The 19,947-nt window shown below is 38.7% G+C and overlaps 1 protein-coding gene across 2 annotated transcripts; it reads right to left on the bottom strand.

The window, feature by feature from the left end:
• Positions 1-941: 941 nt before the first annotated feature.
• On the bottom strand, positions 942-3,748 carry LOC103702969 (cinnamoyl-CoA reductase 1-like). Of its 2 annotated transcripts, XM_008785642.5 has the most exons (5): positions 3,528-3,748; positions 3,264-3,415; positions 2,953-3,138; positions 1,807-2,159; positions 942-1,337 (listed from the first exon to the last, which is right to left on the bottom strand). In XM_008785642.5, exons 1-5 carry the CDS (start codon positions 3,664-3,666, stop codon positions 1,157-1,159), a joined length of 1,011 nt encoding a protein of 336 aa, XP_008783864.1. In that variant the 5' UTR covers positions 3,667-3,748; the 3' UTR covers positions 942-1,156. The 2 variants fall into 2 exon arrangements, with proteins under 2 accessions (XP_008783864.1, XP_088571510.1); XM_088715384.2 differs by lacking the exon at positions 942-1,337 and having other exon boundaries at positions 1,803-2,159.
• Between the last annotated feature and the right edge of the window lie 16,199 nt (positions 3,749-19,947).

Raw genomic sequence — 19,947 nt, 5'->3', positions numbered from 1 at the left:
TTGGCTCCTGCAGAAATCATGCTCTGCGTCTGGTATAATGAGGCAACTCTTGTCTGACTGAAGATAGCTCCTCGCTTGCATATATAGTTCATCCATCCGATCAGGGAGATGGCTCCAACAGTCTTGGAGACGGCTCCTCACCTGCTCGGCTTCCTTTAGATCCTCAAGAGGTCGACTCCTATTACACTAGGAAATGGCTCCTCATAGAGCTTCTTGTATCCTTCTTATTTTTCAACTCTAAAGCAATTTAAACTCATTAATAACATCATCAAAATCGATCCCTTGGGTTCAACATATAAGAACTATGAGTAAAACCAAATCAAGAAACAGTGGTACTGAATTTTGCCAACCGGGCACAAAGAGCTTGCTTAAGACTATATAAAGCACTAGAAAGCCGGCATACCTTATTAAGTGGATAAGGATAATCTGGTGGCCGCATGTATACATCTGAAAGATCATTGCCTAGCAGCAGTAACAGTAGAGCAATAAGGCTCCTAAATCTAGGCTTACTGAGGAGGGCAGCTAGCGACGGCAGAACTCTTGATCAATCCCCATGCCGGCAGCCCAAGACCAGGCCCTTCTTGCTAGAAAGGTCCGGGGCACAGGGTGGTTGCCCGAAAATCCTCTCGGCGACGTAGGGTGGTATGCCGATGCCGGCGAGAAGGCAAGGAATGAGGTGTGGCTGCACTGGAAAACTTGCTTGAAGCCTGGGGGTGCCAGAAAAATGCCGAACGATGGAAGACTCACGCCATACGCTGGCAGTGGGACTTGACAAAAGGCCGCACCAACACTGGCGACAGGACTTGAGAAAAGGGTACATGCGGGATGCGGCTGCAGATAAGAGTGGAACTCCAAGATCTGAGCTTAGATCCGTCGATGGCACAGGAGACCAGAGCAAGAACAGAGATCAAACTCTGATACCATGTTCAAACAAGGGAAGAAGGAGAAAATCTCTGTATTTTTTATTGATGTAAAATTTACTCGAATACAAAAGTATATACAAGGTGTATATCTTGATCTAACAATAGTAGGCTTTGAGTCTGATAACAACTCCGAGTATGATAACAACTCATTAATATTACAAGTTAGGATGGATGCTTTAACATATATAGCCATTAACTACGTACTAGCCAGCATGGAGCAGAGAGGAAGTAGTTTAGTGCTCTGCTGTAAAGTTGGCGTCTTGAGAGATGACGGGGAGAAGGCCTTTCTCTTGGAGGCTCTTGACGGTCTCATAGAGGCATTGGTTCACAGGCGTGAACTCAATTCCCATCTCTTTGAGCCGTTGGTTGCTGAACTTGTATCCTTTCTTCGGTGGATTTATCTCATCTTTGCACCTGCATCAAAAGTAAAAACAGTAAGCCTCATGATTATATCAAGTATCAATTTAGTTTTCTTTTACCATTATGGTATATCATGTAGCCTAAGGGAATGAACTAATACTGTAATTTCTATCCAACCTTACCCAAGCAGCATGGAGGAGAACATAGGATAGAAAGACAACATAGATGGCCACAGTTTAGCTTACATGAAACTAAAATTTAAGGAATAAATTTATACTCTTTACCACAACATAAAATGGGTAATATATATATGATCTCATGTGAGGGTAGGCTCATATATATGACGCTGGGACAAATACAAGAAGTACTGTTAACATCGAAGTTACGCTCTTGAGAATCTCTTGCCATGCAAAGGCATTGACAAATACCATATCCAAACGCACTACTACTTTCTCCAATTATTAGATATATTAGAGTCCTAGTCGGAGTCGGGAACTTAGTATGATATAGGCAGTAAACTTACTTGTTGGTGATAGGGTACTCCGGGAAGAGCTTGGCAAGGATGCGAACCACCTCCCCACGGTGCAGTGTGCTTTCTGCACAAATATATCGTCCCTTTGCATCTGGAGATTCGTAAACTTTTATGTGAGCCTCTGCCACGTCCCTCACATGAACATACGCTTGTGCAGCGTTTATGTACGTCTTTGCTGACCCAGTTAGATACTTGGTGATGTGTGCTACGCTAGCGTTTATGTTTGGCTGGAGGAGTGGCCCTAGCACCAGCACTGGGTTCACCACCACCAAGTCCACTCCCCTTTCCCTCGCTACCTCCCATGCATCCTGCTCGGCCACCGCCTTTCCATAACAATACCAATTCTGCATTCATACATTAATTATCAATTTGTTATCTCACAAAAGAGAAGAAAAACAAATCAAAACTCAAATTTCAATATAACAGTCCTGGTCAAATTAAATTGTACGAATTTCTATGGTGCTAGTATCAGGTTTGATGAGGTCGGGGGTGTCCTCCGGCCTCAGACTCTTTGCCCCTACCGAACTAGAACAGAAGAACGGCTACGTCCCTTGTGAGGTATTGTCCACTCTGGGGTTGCTGTGGCACTTCGAGACGGTTTTGCCCTATAAAAGGCGCCTCGCAAGGAAAACGATTTCTTCCTTCATTTAAGGCACAGACATTTCCGCTATTCAGTCGAAGAGACTCTTTATTCCCACAACATCAGTCCTCCAACGGAAAAGTCTGTACTTGAGTCAAGGGCTCTCAACGAAAGCACCATTGATGAGGTCGGGGGTATCCTTCGGCCTCAGACCCTTAGCTTTCACCAAACTAGAATAGAAGAACGGCTGCGTTTCTTGCGAGGTATTGTTCGCTCTGGAGTTCTTGTGGCGCTCCGAGACGGTTTTACCCTAAAAAAGGCGTCTCGTAAGGAAAAGAATTTTTCCCTCCATTTAAGGCACAGAACTTTTCGTTATTCAGTCGATGTGGGACTAGGTTTGAAACTCTTTATTCCCACAACAAGTTTGATCTAGGTTCAAATCTTGACCTTAACCTCGGTCAGACATCCATTCGTTCTGGTTCTATGGTAAGAAGGGGGGAAAAAAAAAAAGGAAGAAAAGAAAAAGGAAAATTCCATCCATCACATTGAATACCAACCTTGGTGCTCTTGCAGTACTCAAGATCGCTCCAGCACGACTCATCAACATCCACGTCCGGGCTATGGTTAGGGTTCATGTAGACGGCGCCGATCGAGGAGGTGAACACGACCCGCCGGACGGCTGAACTGGCTGAAACATTGATCACATTCCTGGTCCCGTTCACTGAAGGCACTATCATGGTCTCCTGCATGCATTCCACCCATCCAATTCATCAATTCCTTTGCCATCACCTTGCACCTCTACCTCCCTCCAGTCCACATGCAACGCTCTCCAAAAATCTCAAGAAACAAAAAAAATATGAGGACTTACATCGTCGGTAACTGGACATGCAGTATGGAACACGCCGTCGCAGCCACCGATCGCAGCACGGAGGCTATCGATATCGAGCAACTCGGCCTTCAGGAGAACCAATCGCTCTGCAGCTCCTTCAAGCGCTTTCAAGTGCGCATTCTTGGGGTCCTCTGAAAGAATAACATCAAGAGATTATCAGAAGGCTTGCAGCAAAAAGAGACGTGCTGATTAGCAAAAGAAAATTTTGAAATAAGATGTATGTATGTATATATATATATATACCGGGATCGCGGACGGTCCCCCGGACGGTGTAGCCCCTCTCGAGGAGGAGCTTGACGAGCCAGGAGGCGATGAAGCCTCCGGCGCCGGTGACACACACGGTCTGGCCGTGGCCGGGGAGGGTGGGGGCCTCAGCTGGCATTTTGGAGAAAAAAGTTGGTGAGGAGAGCAGTGAAGACTCTTGAAATCAAAGTTTGGTAAGAGGGAAGATCAAACAAGGCAGTGTGGAGGGAGGGGCATCGCATTCTCTGCTAATTTATAGATGGAGGGGGGGAAATAGATGGGAAGGAGTGGAGCGAAACGAGATTTGACCGAGCCGAAGGCACGGTAGGTGGTGCGACGGCTGGGGGATTTTGGAACCGGCCGTTGAGGTTTGGGTCAAAACGGATGGAACATTTGGATCCAGTCCGGCTGTGCAAGAAAGGGTCAGTAGGAAATTAATTAGTTTGCACTATTAGTCTACAGATATATAATATAGCGTTACAGCGTTCCTGGAAAACATCGTGGTCTTTCTTTAAGGGGGTCCTACATAATAATAAGGAAAATGTTACCTCAGAAAAAAAATAAAGAAAAGGAGACTTGCAAGCCGGACGATTTAAGTAGGTGTGAAAAGGGTGTGGTCCATGGAAGATTCGAAACCATACGTAATTAGAGATACTTGTTTTTTTTTGTTCTTTTATCTTTTTATCAATGCCAAATTTTATAGAGGAACCTTCGAAAATAGAGTTAGGTCACCTAAAGTTTCACCTAAGTTTCATTAATACATAACCGTTGGAGGATGACTTATGCAGACTTGTTTGTGAGGTGACATATATTTTTCGAGAAGCTTAGAGCGTTGCTGATTAGATGACGACATAGGCGGCTAATTGTACTGGTACTATATTGTCGGCTGTTGCATTGGATGTTTTCTTTAATTTCTTATACATTTTATTACTGATTTAGATGGATGCATTCTTTTTAGATTATTGTGAATAAAATTTGATTTTAACAAAAAAAAAAAAGATGGATGGCTAATTTTTATGTCGATATAATTTAAATCTCTCCTTTTTTTTAATCATGATTGATAATAATGTTTTGGCCCTATCCTCCATGGAAGTAGTTTCTACCTTATTAGTAGATGACCTAGGTTTCATGACTCATCTCCAAATGTTGAGATCAATGTGTCTATCTTTTTTGGATTATTTTATTTTAAACATGCGCCGTGCAAGTTAACACATGTATTGGAATACATTTTAACTAAGATGAGAATAGACTTTTGATGAGTTCCCAAAATATATTTTATGGCATGAATTTTAGGCCTGCACTAGACATCTCTAATGCTATGCCAAACCACTTTTGTAAAGTACCGCCAAGATTAAAACCAAAGCAATACCAGAGACATCTTTAGGTTAGCTGAAGGTTTTGACATTTGTCCAGACATTGTGGTGGCCTTCAGTAAGAGAATTAATTCAGCACTTTCTCCCTGTCATTTTTCCGGGGCCCATTTTGGTGATCACAGAGTGGGGCACTGCAAGAAAATGGTCAAAAGAACAAGGTCAAGAATCTTTCCCTTGTAAATGGATTCACATTAAGGTAGTTTGCTACCAAGATGATTTCCTTCTTTCCTTCTATCAGTACTGAGATTGCGCTGGGGTGACGTACTCACACGTGGATGGCCCAGTAGGATTTCCTACAGGTTGGGAAGGACACGCGGAAACTTGCGACCCACATCGAATATTTTCTTGTGAAAGGAAGGCCCAGTAGGGGTTCTGCCTCTCCCCCTCTCCCTCCCCTCCTATTTTTTACAGAAAAAAGGTAGTTCGATCAGGCTTGGTAGATTCCATGGTTATTTCGTTTTGCAAATAGTGCAGGTTACCACTAACTCCAATTCCAATGCCAGCTATAAACATTATCAAAAAGTTCAGGTCTCGTAAGTCTTGGGGAGATCCTGCAATCTATTGTTTTAGGTAGGGCCACCTAAATGTCTTGACTTGCGGTAGCGATAGCTCTTGCTTTCGGTAACTGCCACATAATATTTTATTTCTTGAGGTAAGGTGAGAGGAAAAGAGATCAGAAAAGTTTTGAAAATTATTGAAATGGTGGTTAATGTTCGCCATCCATGATAGCTAAATGTGCCGCTTGTGTAATACCTGATGTACCTCGATAAGATAAAGTTAAGAGCACATTTCCATCAATCATCAGATCGGTTCTCATGTCTATTTCTATTATCAAATATTTAACCTTCATTCTCACCCTTCGGCTTGTTCATTTGTAAACAAAAGATAAAACAAAATATTTCTTTTGATTTTCCTTTTTTTTCTTTTTCTTTCTTTTCTTGAGAAGTTGTTCTTCATCCTTTATATTTTGCCGGTACGAATAATCTACAGAACGGTTTGTTCATTTGTAGCCAAAAAATACAACAAATTTTCTTTTTTTTTTGACTTCCCTTTTTTTTTTCTTTTTTTGTTTGTTATCTTTTATATTTTGCCACTATGGAATGATCTCCATAATAGAGACAGGATCGTAGCTAACCTAGACTATTAGGTCTCATGTAGGGTCGCTAATAGGCCAGGTATCTTGGGTATCTTGGACATTGTGGCCCATTCAGACTCGGAAATTATTAGATTGACCAAATCCAGTGAACCAGTCATATTCCTGTTCCTTTTCTTTTCTTTTCTTTCTCGAATAGTTGTTTGTCATCCTTTATATTTTGCCACTATGAAATGATAGATAAAGTATTAAATTTCATATAGAGTTACAAATTGGTCGGGAATCTTTGGACATGGTAGCCCATTCAAACTCGCAAATTATTAGTTGGATCAGATCCAATGGACCGGTCCAAATCCCATGGCGTGAACTAGTCTACTGGATCTGATTAATCTAATAATCTCTCGTTTAAACTAGTCTAACACATGCCAAGAAGCATCCTCCAATGGACACCGTAGCCAATTCAAACTCGCAAATGATTAGATGGACCAGTCCAAATCCCGTGGCATGAACTAGTCCACTGGATCTGATCAATCTAATAATCTCTCGTTCAAACTAGCTAGTAACACATGCCAAGAAGCATCCTCCAATGGATTGTATATATAGATCACCCAATCAAGAGGAGCCACATAAGGCATTTGCACTTGTATACAAGATAATCACGAACACTTGCTTGTTGCATGCCCATCAAATGAATTCGTAGTGTGATGTTTGATTAATTAATTAATCCCAAGCAGCCATTATTAATATCAAGAAACTTGCACTACTTGGGGTCGGGTTTGAATGCAAAGCGGTGGTGACCGCGGAGTGTTCACACGGAGTTGAGGCACGAGGATAGAGAGGAGTCAACGATGTCCATCAGCTGAAGAAGTATAGAGTGAGCTTTTCGATAGGTCGTTGAACAAGAACATGTCAAGAGATTCTTACAACTCCAACCTCCACTGTAAAATTTCGTTGAAAGAGAAGACCGCATTGCATCATTAATATATGCAGCATATGGTGAGTAATGTTTATTGAATTATTTCATCTTCACAAAGTCCAAGATCAAAGAAACATTTACGGTAGATCATAAATTAGGTAAATTCGCACCTACTCTCACATGCATGAAACCACAATAAATCTCATCATTTATTTTTTTAAAATTTTGATTATATTTTTAATATTAAATACTAATAAAAAAAATTTAGCCTTTGTTTGGCGAGCTGCTGTAAGTTTTCGATGATTTAATACTCTGTTAAATTCATGATTTATTCGATAAATAATAATTTAAAAATTTGATATGAAAAAAATGGAGCATACCATGTTACTCTGGCGAATTCATTGAGATCTCCAGTCGTAGTGTTCAATCGATTACGTATTAATCAATATTCTAGGTCTGAGGCTATCGACAAACAAGATTTGTCTAAATCATTTCGTTTCTTTTTGTCCAAGTCACTTCTCTTTTTCTTTGTGAGTATTGAGAATATCCCTATTCATAGGTCCGAGACCCACATCCATGAATTGAAAGGTCCGAATGATCAACTCGTTAGAATCAATAGGTGTTCAAATCGTTCATTTGAATAAATTGAAATCCTTTTTATTCTTATTGGATGATTATGATACTTCTCAAAGACCAAAATTCTTGATCAATGGAGGAACAATGTTACCATTTTATTCAAAAAGATACCAAAGTGGATGATTGACTCATTCCATACTAGAAATAATTGCAAAAAAAAATTGATAACGCGGATTCCTATTTCTCAATGATATTCCAGGATCGAGACAATTGGCTGAATTCCGTGAAACCATTTTGTAGAAGTTCATTGATATCTTTTTTTTATAAAACAAATTAACTTTAATTTCAAAATGATCCATATCACTTCTAGTTATATTGTAAGAAAAGATTCTATTTTTATGTGCAGTACTATTATGTATGTAAAAAGAGAGATAATTTTACGTCACACAGATGATATCATGGATTGAATTTGGTTATACCATACTTATTGGCTGCACATGTGAACAAGGAACTATGGCTCTAGAAACATAGATGTTGTACTAATTGGCTGGGACTTCGCCTACCTAAATGGTAACATTCCTCTATTTAGAGGAGATCATAGGCATCACTTTCTCTATGGGGATTCGCAAGTTATGAACTAATTAGTATAGATAAGTATTGATGGAGGCATTGGTAAAGGGAGAATTGGTGGTTGAGGTACATAATAACACTGGAGAATGAACTATAAAACTATACAGCTGGGACCTAATGTCCGATATTTTGAAGCCATCTACTTTGGTTAGGCTAGCCTAATCTATTACTATATTATAATGGTGTGTAACAATTTTGGGTAAGACACTATGGTTTGCTTTATAAAAGCCGCTAGCTAGAGAATCTAAGCAACAAGATGAAACTTTGTGCTCAATCTATTGTATAATAAGATCACTAGCTATAACAAATCACATTCTTGTCATCCATGAGCTATTGAGTTCGGTCATTTTTTTTAAAAAAATAAAAGTTGACTCTAGAAAAGGAGCTAATAAATTTTGGAGGGAAGCTTCTTGTTTCCTCCTGTTTTCCTTCCAAAAAGAAGACCATAGAAAAACATCTAAATTATATTACTTTATCCCATTTTTCTTTATAGCATTTTGTTTCCTATTTGCACCAGGAAAGCAAGTTTAAGAAGTTACACTCCTGTGTTAGATTTTAGGCAGCAATGTTAAGATTTAGGCCCTTTTGCACAAGTTCTGGATGGCAATCTTCTAGGAAAACAATAACATAATTTCGTTTCCTAGTGCCATCTTCCACATAGCTTGATTTATGGTCATTAACTACTACTAACAGTGCAGAAAATGACCTTAATTAGGAGCAACAAATTATCAATTAGCAATTCAGATAATTAGCCTATAATACGAGTCCGAGTAGTTCGTATGTTAGGTTTTGATAAGAACGCTTTGGATGTATTTAACAAAGTAGCTTCTTCGCTGAATTCTCTTTTCTAACTAGAAGCAAAACATTTCTTTAGTTATTGAGACACTTCAACAAAACTTAATAAACTTCTTTATTAAGTTTGTCGCTCTCACTCTCTCTAAACCTAATAAAATTTCTAAATTTATTAAGATTGCCTTCCTTAATTGACCTAAGTTAGATTGACTCATTCCATACTAGAAATAATCGCAAGATATACTTTGATAATACGGATTCCTAGTTCTTAATGATATCCCAAAATCGATACAATTGGTTGAACCCTATGAAACCATTTCTTAGAAGTTTATTGATATCTTCTTTTTATAAAGCAAATGGACTTCAATTCATGAAAGATCCACGTCACTTCTGATTTTATTGTAACAAAATATTCTCTTTTTATGTGCAGTACAATCATGTATGTAAAAAGAGAGTGAATCTTACATCATACAGATGATATCACAGATTGAAGTTTGGTTATACCAAACTTATTGGTTGCACATGTGAACAAGAAACTATGGCTCTAGAAACATAGATGTTGTACTAATTAGTTGGGACTTTGCCTACATGAATGATAACATTCGTCTATTCAGAGGAGATCATAGGCACCACTTTCTCTATGGGGATTCCCAAGTTATGAACTAATTAGTATAGATAAGTATTGATGGAGGCATCGGTAAAGGGAGAATTGGCGTCTGAGGTGCAGAATAACACCAGAGAATGAACTATAAAATTATACAGCTGGTGCTAATGTCCAATATTTTGAAGCCCTCTACTTTGGATAGGCTAGCCTAATAACAATTTTGGGTCAAGATACTACAGTTTGCTTTATAAAAGCCGCTAGCTAGAGAATCTAAGCAACGAGATGAAACTTTGTGCTCAATCTATTGTATAATGAGTTCACTAGCTGTAACAATTCACATTCTAGTCAGCCATGAGCTATTGAGTTCGGTCATTTTTTAAAAGCAACGAAAGTTGACTCCAGAAAAATACCTAGTAAATTTTGGAGGGAAGCTTCCTGCTTCCTCCTTTTTTTTCTTCCAAGAAGAAGACTATAGAAAAAGACCTAAATTATATTATTTTATCACATTTTTCTTTGTAGCATTTTGTTTCCTATTTGCACCAAGAAAGCAAGTTTAAGAACAATACACTCCTGTGTTAGATTTTAAGCAGTAGGCCCTTTCGCACAAGTTGTGGACGGCAATCTCCTAGGAAAACAATAACCATCAAGAACATAATTTCGTTTCCTAGTGCTATCTTCCATATTAGCTTGATTTATGGTCATTAACTAGTACTAACAGTGCGGAAAACGACCTTGATTAGGAGCAACAAATTATCAATTAGCAAGTCATACAATTAGCCTATAATATGGCTCGGAGTAGTTCGTATGTTAGGTTTTGATAACAAACTTTTGATGTATTTAACAAAGTAGCTTCTTCGCTGTATTCTCTTTTCTAGCTAGAAGCTAGACAATTCTTTAGGTATTGTGACACTTCAGCAAAACTTAATAAACTTTTTTGATGAGTTTGTCGCTCTCATTCTCTCAAACCTAATAAAATTTTTAAATTTATTGAGATTGCCTTCCTTAATTGACCAGAGTTTAGTCTGAAACGTTTAGCATGTGGGAGGATAAGAATTTAGCTGAGGGAAGCTTTAAGAAAGCTCCGATCTAGAAATACAATTACCTAATCCCATCCGCCCACCAATTAATCATATAATGGCCTCTAAGTACGAATATGTTGTCACGTTCGTTGGGAAATCTTGTCTCCCGGGCTCGATCAGTCCTCTCATCCCGTCACAACTCCAACTAATCCCGCAGCTTTGCAGAAAAAGGGCAGATGTCAGTACCACAAGGATTCAAGGAAGTTCTTCTTATCCTTCTTCTAGTTTTTTTTTTTTTAAAAAAAAGGAATGAACCATATATAGGCCCTGAGTACATCCATAAAAGCCAAAAAAAAAAAAAAAAAACAAAATGTTCGAAAAAGAAAGCAGCAAAGCTACACCATCCATCCAGGTCTATAGCTATTCGGCTTTTGGTAAATATAACTCATCTTAAAGAAAATATTTTTTTTTTGTACATTGTCAGATGTCCAGAAGCAGCGGGTGCCCGTGCTCTGCCATAGCTTGTCCATAAATTTAGCTGATTTTTTTTTTTTGCTACAACAAATGACTCATAGACTTCTAATGTAACTACATCCAAAATAAGTCAAAAAATAACAAGTCTTGAAGCACTTAAGGCAGCTCCCTCTTACCAACCCAAAAAGTTCCTTCAAAGTGGTTAGCCATATACGGGACCATCCAATCTGCAACTCCATTGGCCTCTCTAAAAATATACTTGGCCTGAAAGGTAATGTTTCTACCTACCATGTTCCTAATATTCTAGAACAATAGATGGCATCCAATCATGTCGTCGGTGCTCATCTGGATCCAGCCGATCACCGTAGATGAGCCATCCTCGAGCAAGATTATGCTGACCTGTAAAATCCGTCTGGATGCAGGTCAAGCAGCTTTCAGCTCCACCACAAAAAATTCTCTCTCTAGGGTGGTAGAGGAACTATGATGCTGCAGGAACAAACGTGAGGCTCGGGGCGGCTAGATGGCATAAAAGTCTTCCAACTAAATGAAAAAGGGGTAATTAATCACCGGCATATTTATTGACCGGTCTCTAACGTTTAATCCTTGTTGACTGGTTGTTTAATAATCAGTCCAGCTATATTTCAATACTTTATTATGAGACGAAAATGCCCTCAAAGAATATTTTAACTCCTGTTGCTTTATCTTCCATCCCACCGGAGAAGAGAAAAAAAAGGGGTCGCGCCCGCCACGACCCGACCCCTCTCAAGCCTCCTACCACGGCCGCTTCGTCGGAAATATCCCCACCCCAACCCCCTTCCGAGCCCCCTCGCTTTGCTGCGCCGCCAAGAATACCCCCGCCCTTGCCCCACGGTGGGGAGGCGCCGAAGAAGAGGAAGAAGGGCAGTCGTGGCATCCTACGGCCGTCGCCGGCCACAACCCACCCTCCTCCCGCGTCCGTCACGGCCCGGCCCCTTTCCGGCACTGACGGCCTCGCGGGAGGAGAAGAATTCTCCGCGGGCCATCTACGGCCACGACCCCTTTTCGTGGCCCCCTCCTGTGTCCGCCATGGCCCGACCCCCTTCCGACGCCAGCGACGTTGCGGGAGGAGAAGAAAGAAGAAAGAAGAAGGGAAGAAGAGAAGAAAAAAAAGAAAAAGAAAAGAAAAAAAGAAGAAAAGGAAAAAAAAGAAAGAAAGGGAAATAAATAAATAAATACATGCATCACACCGTTAAGTATTCTCTGTATAGAATTAAATCTTCTCTGCACACAGTTAAGTATTCTCTGCATCACACAGTTAAGTGTGTACAGTAAATATTTAACTGTATGCATCACACAGTTAGGTGTTCTCTATGCACAATTAAATCTTCTCTGCACACACTTAAATCTTTTTTGTACACAGTTAAGTGTTCTCTACATCACACAATTAAGTGTATGTAGAGAAGACTTAATTGTATACAGAGAATATTTAATTGTGTGCATCACACAGTTAGGTATTCTCTATACACAATTAAATCTTCTCTGCACATATTTAAATTTTCTCTACATACAGTGAAGTATTCTACACATCACACAGTTAAGTTAAATATTCTCTGTATATAATTAAGTATTCTCTTCACACACACTTAAATCTTCTCTGCACACAGTTAACTATTCTATGCATCACACAGTTAAGTATTTTTTTCCTTTCCTTTTTCTTCTTCTTTTTTTCTTTTCTTTTTTTCTTTTTTTTCTTTTCTTCTTTTTTCTTTCCTTTTTTTCTTTTTCTTTCCTTCTCTTATTTTTCTTTCTTTTTTCTTTTTCTTTCCTTTTTCTTCTTCTTTTTTCTTTTCTTTTTTTCTTTTTTTTCCTTTTCTTCTTTTTCGTTCCTTCTCTTCTTTTTCTTTCCTTCTCTTCTTTTTCTTTCCTTCTCTGCACAGAGTTAAGTATTCTCTGCATCATACAGTTAAGTATGTGCAGAAAAGACTTAATTATATACAGAGAATACTTAATTGTGTGCATCATACAGTTAAATGTTCTCTGTACACAATTAAGTTTTCTCTACACACACTTGAATCTTCTTTTTTTTCTTTTTTTTTGTTTTTTTCTTTTTTTCTTTTTTTCTTTTTTTTCTTTTTTTCTACTTTCTCCTCTCGTGAGGCCGATGACGCCAAAAGGGGGCTGTGCCACGGCGGCAGCGGGAGGAGGCCCGACCGCAGCTACTTTATTTATTTATTTATTATTTTATTATAATATATTATTTATTTATTTATTTATTCGTTCATCACATATACGTATTTATTTATTTATTTATGGATTTATTTATTTATTTATTTTTCTTTTTTTCTTTTTTTTCTTTTTATTTTTTAATTTTCTTCTTTTTCTTTCCTTTTCTTCTTCTTTTTTTCTTTTCTTCGATTTTCTCCTCCCGTGAAGCCGGTGGCGCCAGAAGGGGGTCGGGCCGTGGTGATCGCGGGAGGGGGTCCAGCCGCAACAGCTTTATTTATTTATAATTATTTTATTTCATTAAAATATATTATTTATTTATTTATTTAGTCGTTCATTCATATATATATTGATGCATTTATTTTTTTTTATTTTTCTTTTCTTTCTTTTTATTTTTTTCTTTTCCTCTTTTTCTTTCCTTTTCTTCTTTTTTCTTTCTTTTCTTTGATTTTCTTCTCCCGTAAGGCCGGTGGCGCCAGAAGGGGGTCGGGCCGTGGTGGCCGCAAAAGGGGATCCAACCGCAACAGCTTTATTTATTTATAATTATTTTATTTCATTAAAATATACTATTTATTTATTTATTTATTCATTTATATATATATTGATGCATTTATTTATTTTTTTATTTTTCTTTTCTTTTTTTTTTCTTCTTTTCCTTTCCTTTTCTTCTTCTTTCTTTCTTTTTCTTTTTTTTCTTCTCTTCTTCCCTTCTTCTTCTTTCTTCTCCTCACGTGAGCCGGCGGCGCCGAAAAGGGGCCGGGCTGCGGCGGCCGCATGAGGGGGCCGCGGGAGGTGGGGCCACCGGCGGCGGCGGCCGCATGAGGGGGCCGCGGGAGGTGGGGCCACCGGCGGCGGCAGCCACAGCTAGCCAGCGGAGAACACCTCTCCTCCCGCTAGGCCGGCGGCTCCGGAAAGGGGCCGGGCCGTGGCGGACGTGGGAGGAGGGCGGGTTGCGGTCGGCGACGACCGCAGGAGGGGGTGGGGGCGGGGCCAATCCTGACGGCGTGGCCGCGGGAGAGGGCTCGGGAGGGGGCGGGGCCGCAGGAGGGAGCTCGGGAGGGGGCGGGACCGCAGGAGGGAGCTCAGGCGGGGGCGGGGTCGCGGGAGGGGGCTCGGGAGGAGGCGAGCCGGGGCTGGCAGCGGTCGCAGGAGGGAGCTCGAGCGGGGGCCGGCCGTGGTCGGTGGGGGGGGGAGTCTTTTTCTTCTTATGGGAATGCGAGAGGAGGAGGGCAGGGGCATTTTCGGCCTTTTAAAAAAAATGAAAGAGGCTCAAGGATCGGAAATTAAACTTGGTAAAGATATTGGACGGAAGATTTTAAGACCGATCAACTGAGACTTTTGTTATAGCGGGGTCTTTTAGAGGGTGGGAAATTAATTACCCCAATGGAAAATGGAGACGCCCATCAAACAATGCAGGAGTGCTGTTGCGTTTTCCCGAGAACCTTCCTAGAGGGAGACCTGGTTTCCATTCCCAAAAAAAATCCATGAACCGCAGGCAATCCGGGGAGGGTTGCAAGTCCGAGGTGTTAACCGCATGACCAGCTCTGATGCCATGAAAATAAAGTATTTGAGTGATTTGGCTTCAACACCAAAACCAATGAATAAGCTTTATATTTATAATAAAACTGTACATCTGGAGATTACGGTTGTTGTAACAAATAGAGCCATATATATTAGCAAGTAGTTTTGGATCTTTGACTGAGTCCAGAGATTGTTAAGAGTGCGATGAGCTGGTCATACGGTTAACAAGAAAAACCGTCAACAATCATGTAGGTAGAGAATACATACAGAGCTCAGGAAGCAGGTGAGAACTAGTTTACAGGAAATTTGGCACTGCAGTGACTCTTTCGAAAGACTTTTAGGGCCCGTTTAGATTACCATATTAGATATGATAAAATAGATGAGAGAAATAGTAAATTAAATGATAGATTTTATACTTATTTTTCTGAAAGAAAATGTTGCCCAGTAGATACAACCCAAAAGGGGGGGTGAATTGGGTCTTTTAAAACTTTTATGCTACTTCTAAAACTTTTTGATTAACTATGCTAAGTTGTATAGATGCACAGTGAAAGTTAAACTTAGCAAGGGTTTGATGTATAGACTTCGACTTGATTAAATATGCTTGCAACTAAAGGATGTGCGGATAAGAATTAAGCAAACAATTTATCTAAGTAAGTAAGTGTGTTAGTTAGACAATAACTAGAGGCATTACAAACACAAAGGACATATAGTGGTTCGGTGCACCCCAGCACCTACATCCACTCCCCAAGACCTCTTGGGAATTTCACTATAATCCTACCGATTACAGCCGGTTGTTTTACAAGCTCACAACCCAACTTGTTGTTTTACGAGCGCACAACGAACTCGGTCGGTTTTCCCAGGCTCACCGACTAGAACCACTCCGATTGTTTTCCCGGGATCACAATCGAACCCTACTCGTTGGTTTTACCCTCGGCTCACCAACAAACCTAACACAGTTGGTTTTCCCTTTGGCTCACCAACAAACCTTACACAGTTGGTTTTCCCTTTGGCTCACCAACAAACCTTACACAGTTGGTTTTCCCTTTGGCTCACCAACAAACCTTAACCCCTTGATTCAATCCCTTGATTGAATCAAGTTACAAGATATTAAAACAAAGTATAAAACAAAACAAAGCTTCTTAAACAAGCAAATATAACAATATAAACAAATAGAGTAAAGAGAAGCCCTCAAACGAGTTTTGAAGATGGAGGAGCTCGGCTTCTTCTTTACTTGATCCTCCTCTGATTTGGCATGAAGTAGAGGATCCCCGAGGCAGCACACGGATGGAGAGGAAGCTTTCGGATTCACTTGGATGCTCTTCTTCTCTCTATTTCGTTTTGGATGGCCCTTTTGTGCTTATGGGAGATTTCCTTTGTAATCTCTTTGAGATCTCTTTCCTAGATGATCTCTCCCACTTCCATGACTTCTCCCCTAGCTCTCTTCTTGTTTTTATAGCTTTAGATGGCGTGGAAACAAGAATATAGCCGTTAGAGACAAGAAAAAGAGCCGTTGGACACAGTCTGCACTTCCTGACAATATTACCGTTGGGATCGGAGTCGACTCGCGTGATCAGGAGTCGACTCGCCTGTTGCAGGAGTCGGCTCGTGCTTTACTGGAGACGACTCGGCTACTGTTCCAAATTTGAATTAAAGTGCATGCCTTGACTGGGAGTCGACTCGACTTAACCCGGAGTCGACTCGCCAATATCTGGAGCTGACTTGGCATCTTCGGAGTCGGCTCATCCCATGAATCCAGAGGACATACTTTCTGATTTTCTTCCTCGAGTCGACTCGGATTCTCTTGGAGTCGACTCGGCTCTCAGAGCCCGAAAACTGATCCTCTGCATTTTTGGGGTCGCGCTGCCTTGGAGTCGACTCGAACTGTCTGGGAGTCGACTCGAATCTCAGAGGCAGTAACTTGGTTTTCTGTCTGTTGATGGTCGCGGAGTCTCGGAGTCGACTCGTGCAATGCGGGAGTCGACTCGAATCTCAGAGTCCCAAAAATGCTCTCTGACTTTTTCTTGTGTTCCGCTGAGAGTCGACTCTTGCTTTCTTTGGAGTCGACCTACCAACCATCGGAGTCGACTCGCGTTCCACTGGAGTCGACTCGAATCTCAGACCCGAAAACTGCTCTCTGACTTTTCTGCCTGTGACTCCTAGGAGTCGACTCATACTTCTCCGGAGTCGACTCATACTTCTCCGGAGTCGACTCGAATTCCACTGGAGTCGACTCGAAGACTGTTCTTTTGAATTTTTCTTTTGATTTTACTCCTCCAATTTGAATCCTTTGAACTTTAAACTTTGGGCCAATAAATTGTAGCTTTCTTCCAACTTGAGAGCTTTGGAGGCCTTCTTGTGTTCTTCCAACTTGCTATGTTCCTTGCAAAATAAATATCTTTCTCCTTGCAACATAAACATTAGTATCTATACTTCAAGGTTTTGTGATCATCAAAATCAATCTATGAATCAATCTTTGGGTCATCAATCTCCCCCTTTTTGATGATGACAAAACTTGGAGTATATGCAATATAAAAGATATTGATTTCTAGAAGTAATACATAGCTAAGTTGCATGAAGTAGAAAACATATATATTTAAAAACATACTTCATGATAATGCTTTAGATTTAATCAGCTTAACACAATCAACATATTTCAATTTAAGCTGATTTGTATTCAATTCAAAGCATAAAGGCATTATGAGCATATACTTAGATATTTGCATATACTTAGATATTTCTCCTCCTTTTTGACAACATCAAAAAGATAGGAAAACATTAAGCACAAAGATAAGAACACTCAAATATTTCTTTTCCTTATTGTACTCTGATTTGAATGTTAAATTATTGCAAGGATATGAATCATATAACTTAAGGCAATAATATTGGGATCAGATTAGTGAGCACAGATCAGAGCCAATTAAGATAGTTTTCAAGAAGTTTTTCTAAGTTGATACCACAGATAGTTTTCTAATCAAGTGTAGGTGGGATCTTCCTTAGGTTAATTCAAGAAGTGGAAATCTAACCTCTCTTCAATAATAAGTGTGAAAGCTTGTTCATTTAAGATCTTGTGCCCAATCTATTAAGTATTTGATCAACATGAGAGCAATTTAACTAATTTTCTGAGTATAAGAACAATATATTAAGTATGATTGCAAAGTTCTTTTTATGGTGTAAAAATATTGTGGCATAAATACCAAAATATGAATTCATGCAATTTATAATATATCTTAGAGTATACATAAAGTTCAAGGCTTTGAAGGTTCTTTTAAAGCTCTTTTAAAGACTTTATTCTTCTATTCCTTAAAAAAAACACAATTTGATACATAAAAATATGAATTGGCACACAATTTAAGTTTTAAAGATCAAGTCAATTAGGACTCATTAGTGAATATCAAAATAGATTTTCTAAAAGATACTCAAGAAAATTTTACACGTTATTCTCCCCCTTTTTCATTAAGTTAGAGGCTCTTTAAGCTCAACTTGCAATTTGGTTCATGATTTATGCATAAGATATACTAACCAAATAACACGCCTCAAGGTATATCATAAAGATTTTCAGATTTAAATTTCAGATGATAAATATTGGAGAGCATTAGGATCACTTTTCATTTAGTATTCTTTCTCTCTCCTTTAGTTATGGATTTATGCGATTTAGCTTCATATGATCTCTCCTTCTGAAATTTTCTTTCTCCCCCTCAATTGATTATTCCATTTAACAGTTTAGAGTTTGAAGATAATGTTCAAGAAAATTGTCAATCTCAAAAATATGTTTTCCATAAGTTTCAGCTTATTTTCATAAGACTCAAGGTATGAGATAAGATAACCTTTATAGAACTCTTCTCAAGGCATAAACTTATAATTAAAGCAAGTATTGCATTATAAGGAGGTTCATCAAAATCAATCCATAAAAATCAAGGTATGCTTCAAATTGAAGTAACTTTAGGATAAGATATCTAAAGCTCCCCCTCAAAAGATGCATACTTCTTTAATCATTCTTTTCTTTTGTTGAATTTCAGATTTTAATGTTAAACGTGAATAAACCTGAAACTTTATGATATCAAGAATGTAGAGTGATCTAGAATTATTCAAAATTTTTAGTAATCACTCTTTCTAATCCTTTAAGAACAAGTTATGCTTTCTCCTAATCTTAGAGAAAATGTATAGAAATATTAATCAGAAAATGATTCATTTGAAGCTCAGTTTCTTTCAAACGCATTCACATTTTCTTTCTTTTAGAATCATTTGAGTGAGCTGAAATATTTCTAGCTTTAAAATCATTCACTCTATATATATTCTGATGGAAGTCTTTAAGAATGTAGGAGAGAAAAATATATAGATGATCATTGAGGTATATATATTTATAGATATCTATTTCTTAATCATAGTTTTTCAGCAATGTATACATGAAGCACAATAAATCATATATTTAAAAATATTTGTTTACAATTAAGATCATCGAAAGACACATCATTTGGACCAATATTGGTACACTCTAAAGATAAGTAATGATATGTTTCGGATGCGTATCGGAGCAATCAACCAAGGCATCAAAATTAATTCTGTTTTTCTTTCATTAAGATTTTATTTAGAAATCATATTGAGTTTAAGCTTTTATATAAAATCAGATTCTGAATTTCATAAAGATTTTCAATAGAGGCTTTCAAAGTCATAATTTGAGATATGTATCTTCCACATTGTAGCTTAACTTAAATCATTATGATTGAAAACACATATTTCAATAACATTAGAGCACTTTCAGAATCTTTATATTTAGTATTGAGTTTCGATACACGATGGAGGATATTTTAACAAGTATTAGGACATTAAGTATCAAAGTTAGGCAAGTAGAAAGATAGATCAAGATCAATTCATTTTGCCTAAATAGAAATATCCTTCTCTTCTTCTTTTTGTAAATCTATTTAACTTTCAAAGTTAATCATGAATGATAAAACTGAAATTTCTTTTTAATATTACTTAAAAAAAACTTTATGTAGTATTTTAAACATTCAAGCATTGGAACACAAGTTAGTTTGAGGCAAGGGTGAAGCAAAGACTTGTGAGCAAAGTTAAGACATATTCCAAGTTAAGACCTATTTCAATCAACTTATCCAAGCATGGGGCATTACAGAATATTGAGAACTCATAATTCAAAACATCATGCCACATGCAAAATATATTATGTGTTAAGTCATGCATAAAAATACTAAGAACAAGCATGTT

Source organism: Phoenix dactylifera, chromosome 2 (assembly GCF_051530095.1).
Source record: "Phoenix dactylifera cultivar Ajwa chromosome 2, Ajwa_hap1_PhDact_Kaust_v1.1, whole genome shotgun sequence".
Lineage (NCBI taxonomy): Eukaryota > Viridiplantae > Streptophyta > Magnoliopsida > Arecales > Arecaceae > Phoenix > Phoenix dactylifera.
The sequence above is the reverse complement of the archived record's forward strand: the minus strand, read 5'-3'. Positions and strand labels throughout refer to the sequence as shown.

Excerpts from the sequence above, each read along its gene's own strand:
- LOC103702969 (XM_008785642.5), bottom strand. The coding sequence starts at position 3,666 with ATGCCAGCTGAGGCCCCCACCCTCCCCGGCCACGGCCAGACCGTGTGT. Across the intron at positions 2,160-2,952 it reads AGTACTGCAAGAGCACCAAG|AATTGGTATTGTTATGGAAA; the intron begins GTTGGTATTCAA and ends GTATGAATGCAG. Across the intron at positions 1,338-1,806 it reads GAGTACCCTATCACCAACAA|GTGCAAAGATGAGATAAATC; the intron begins GTAAGTTTACTG and ends CTTTTGATGCAG.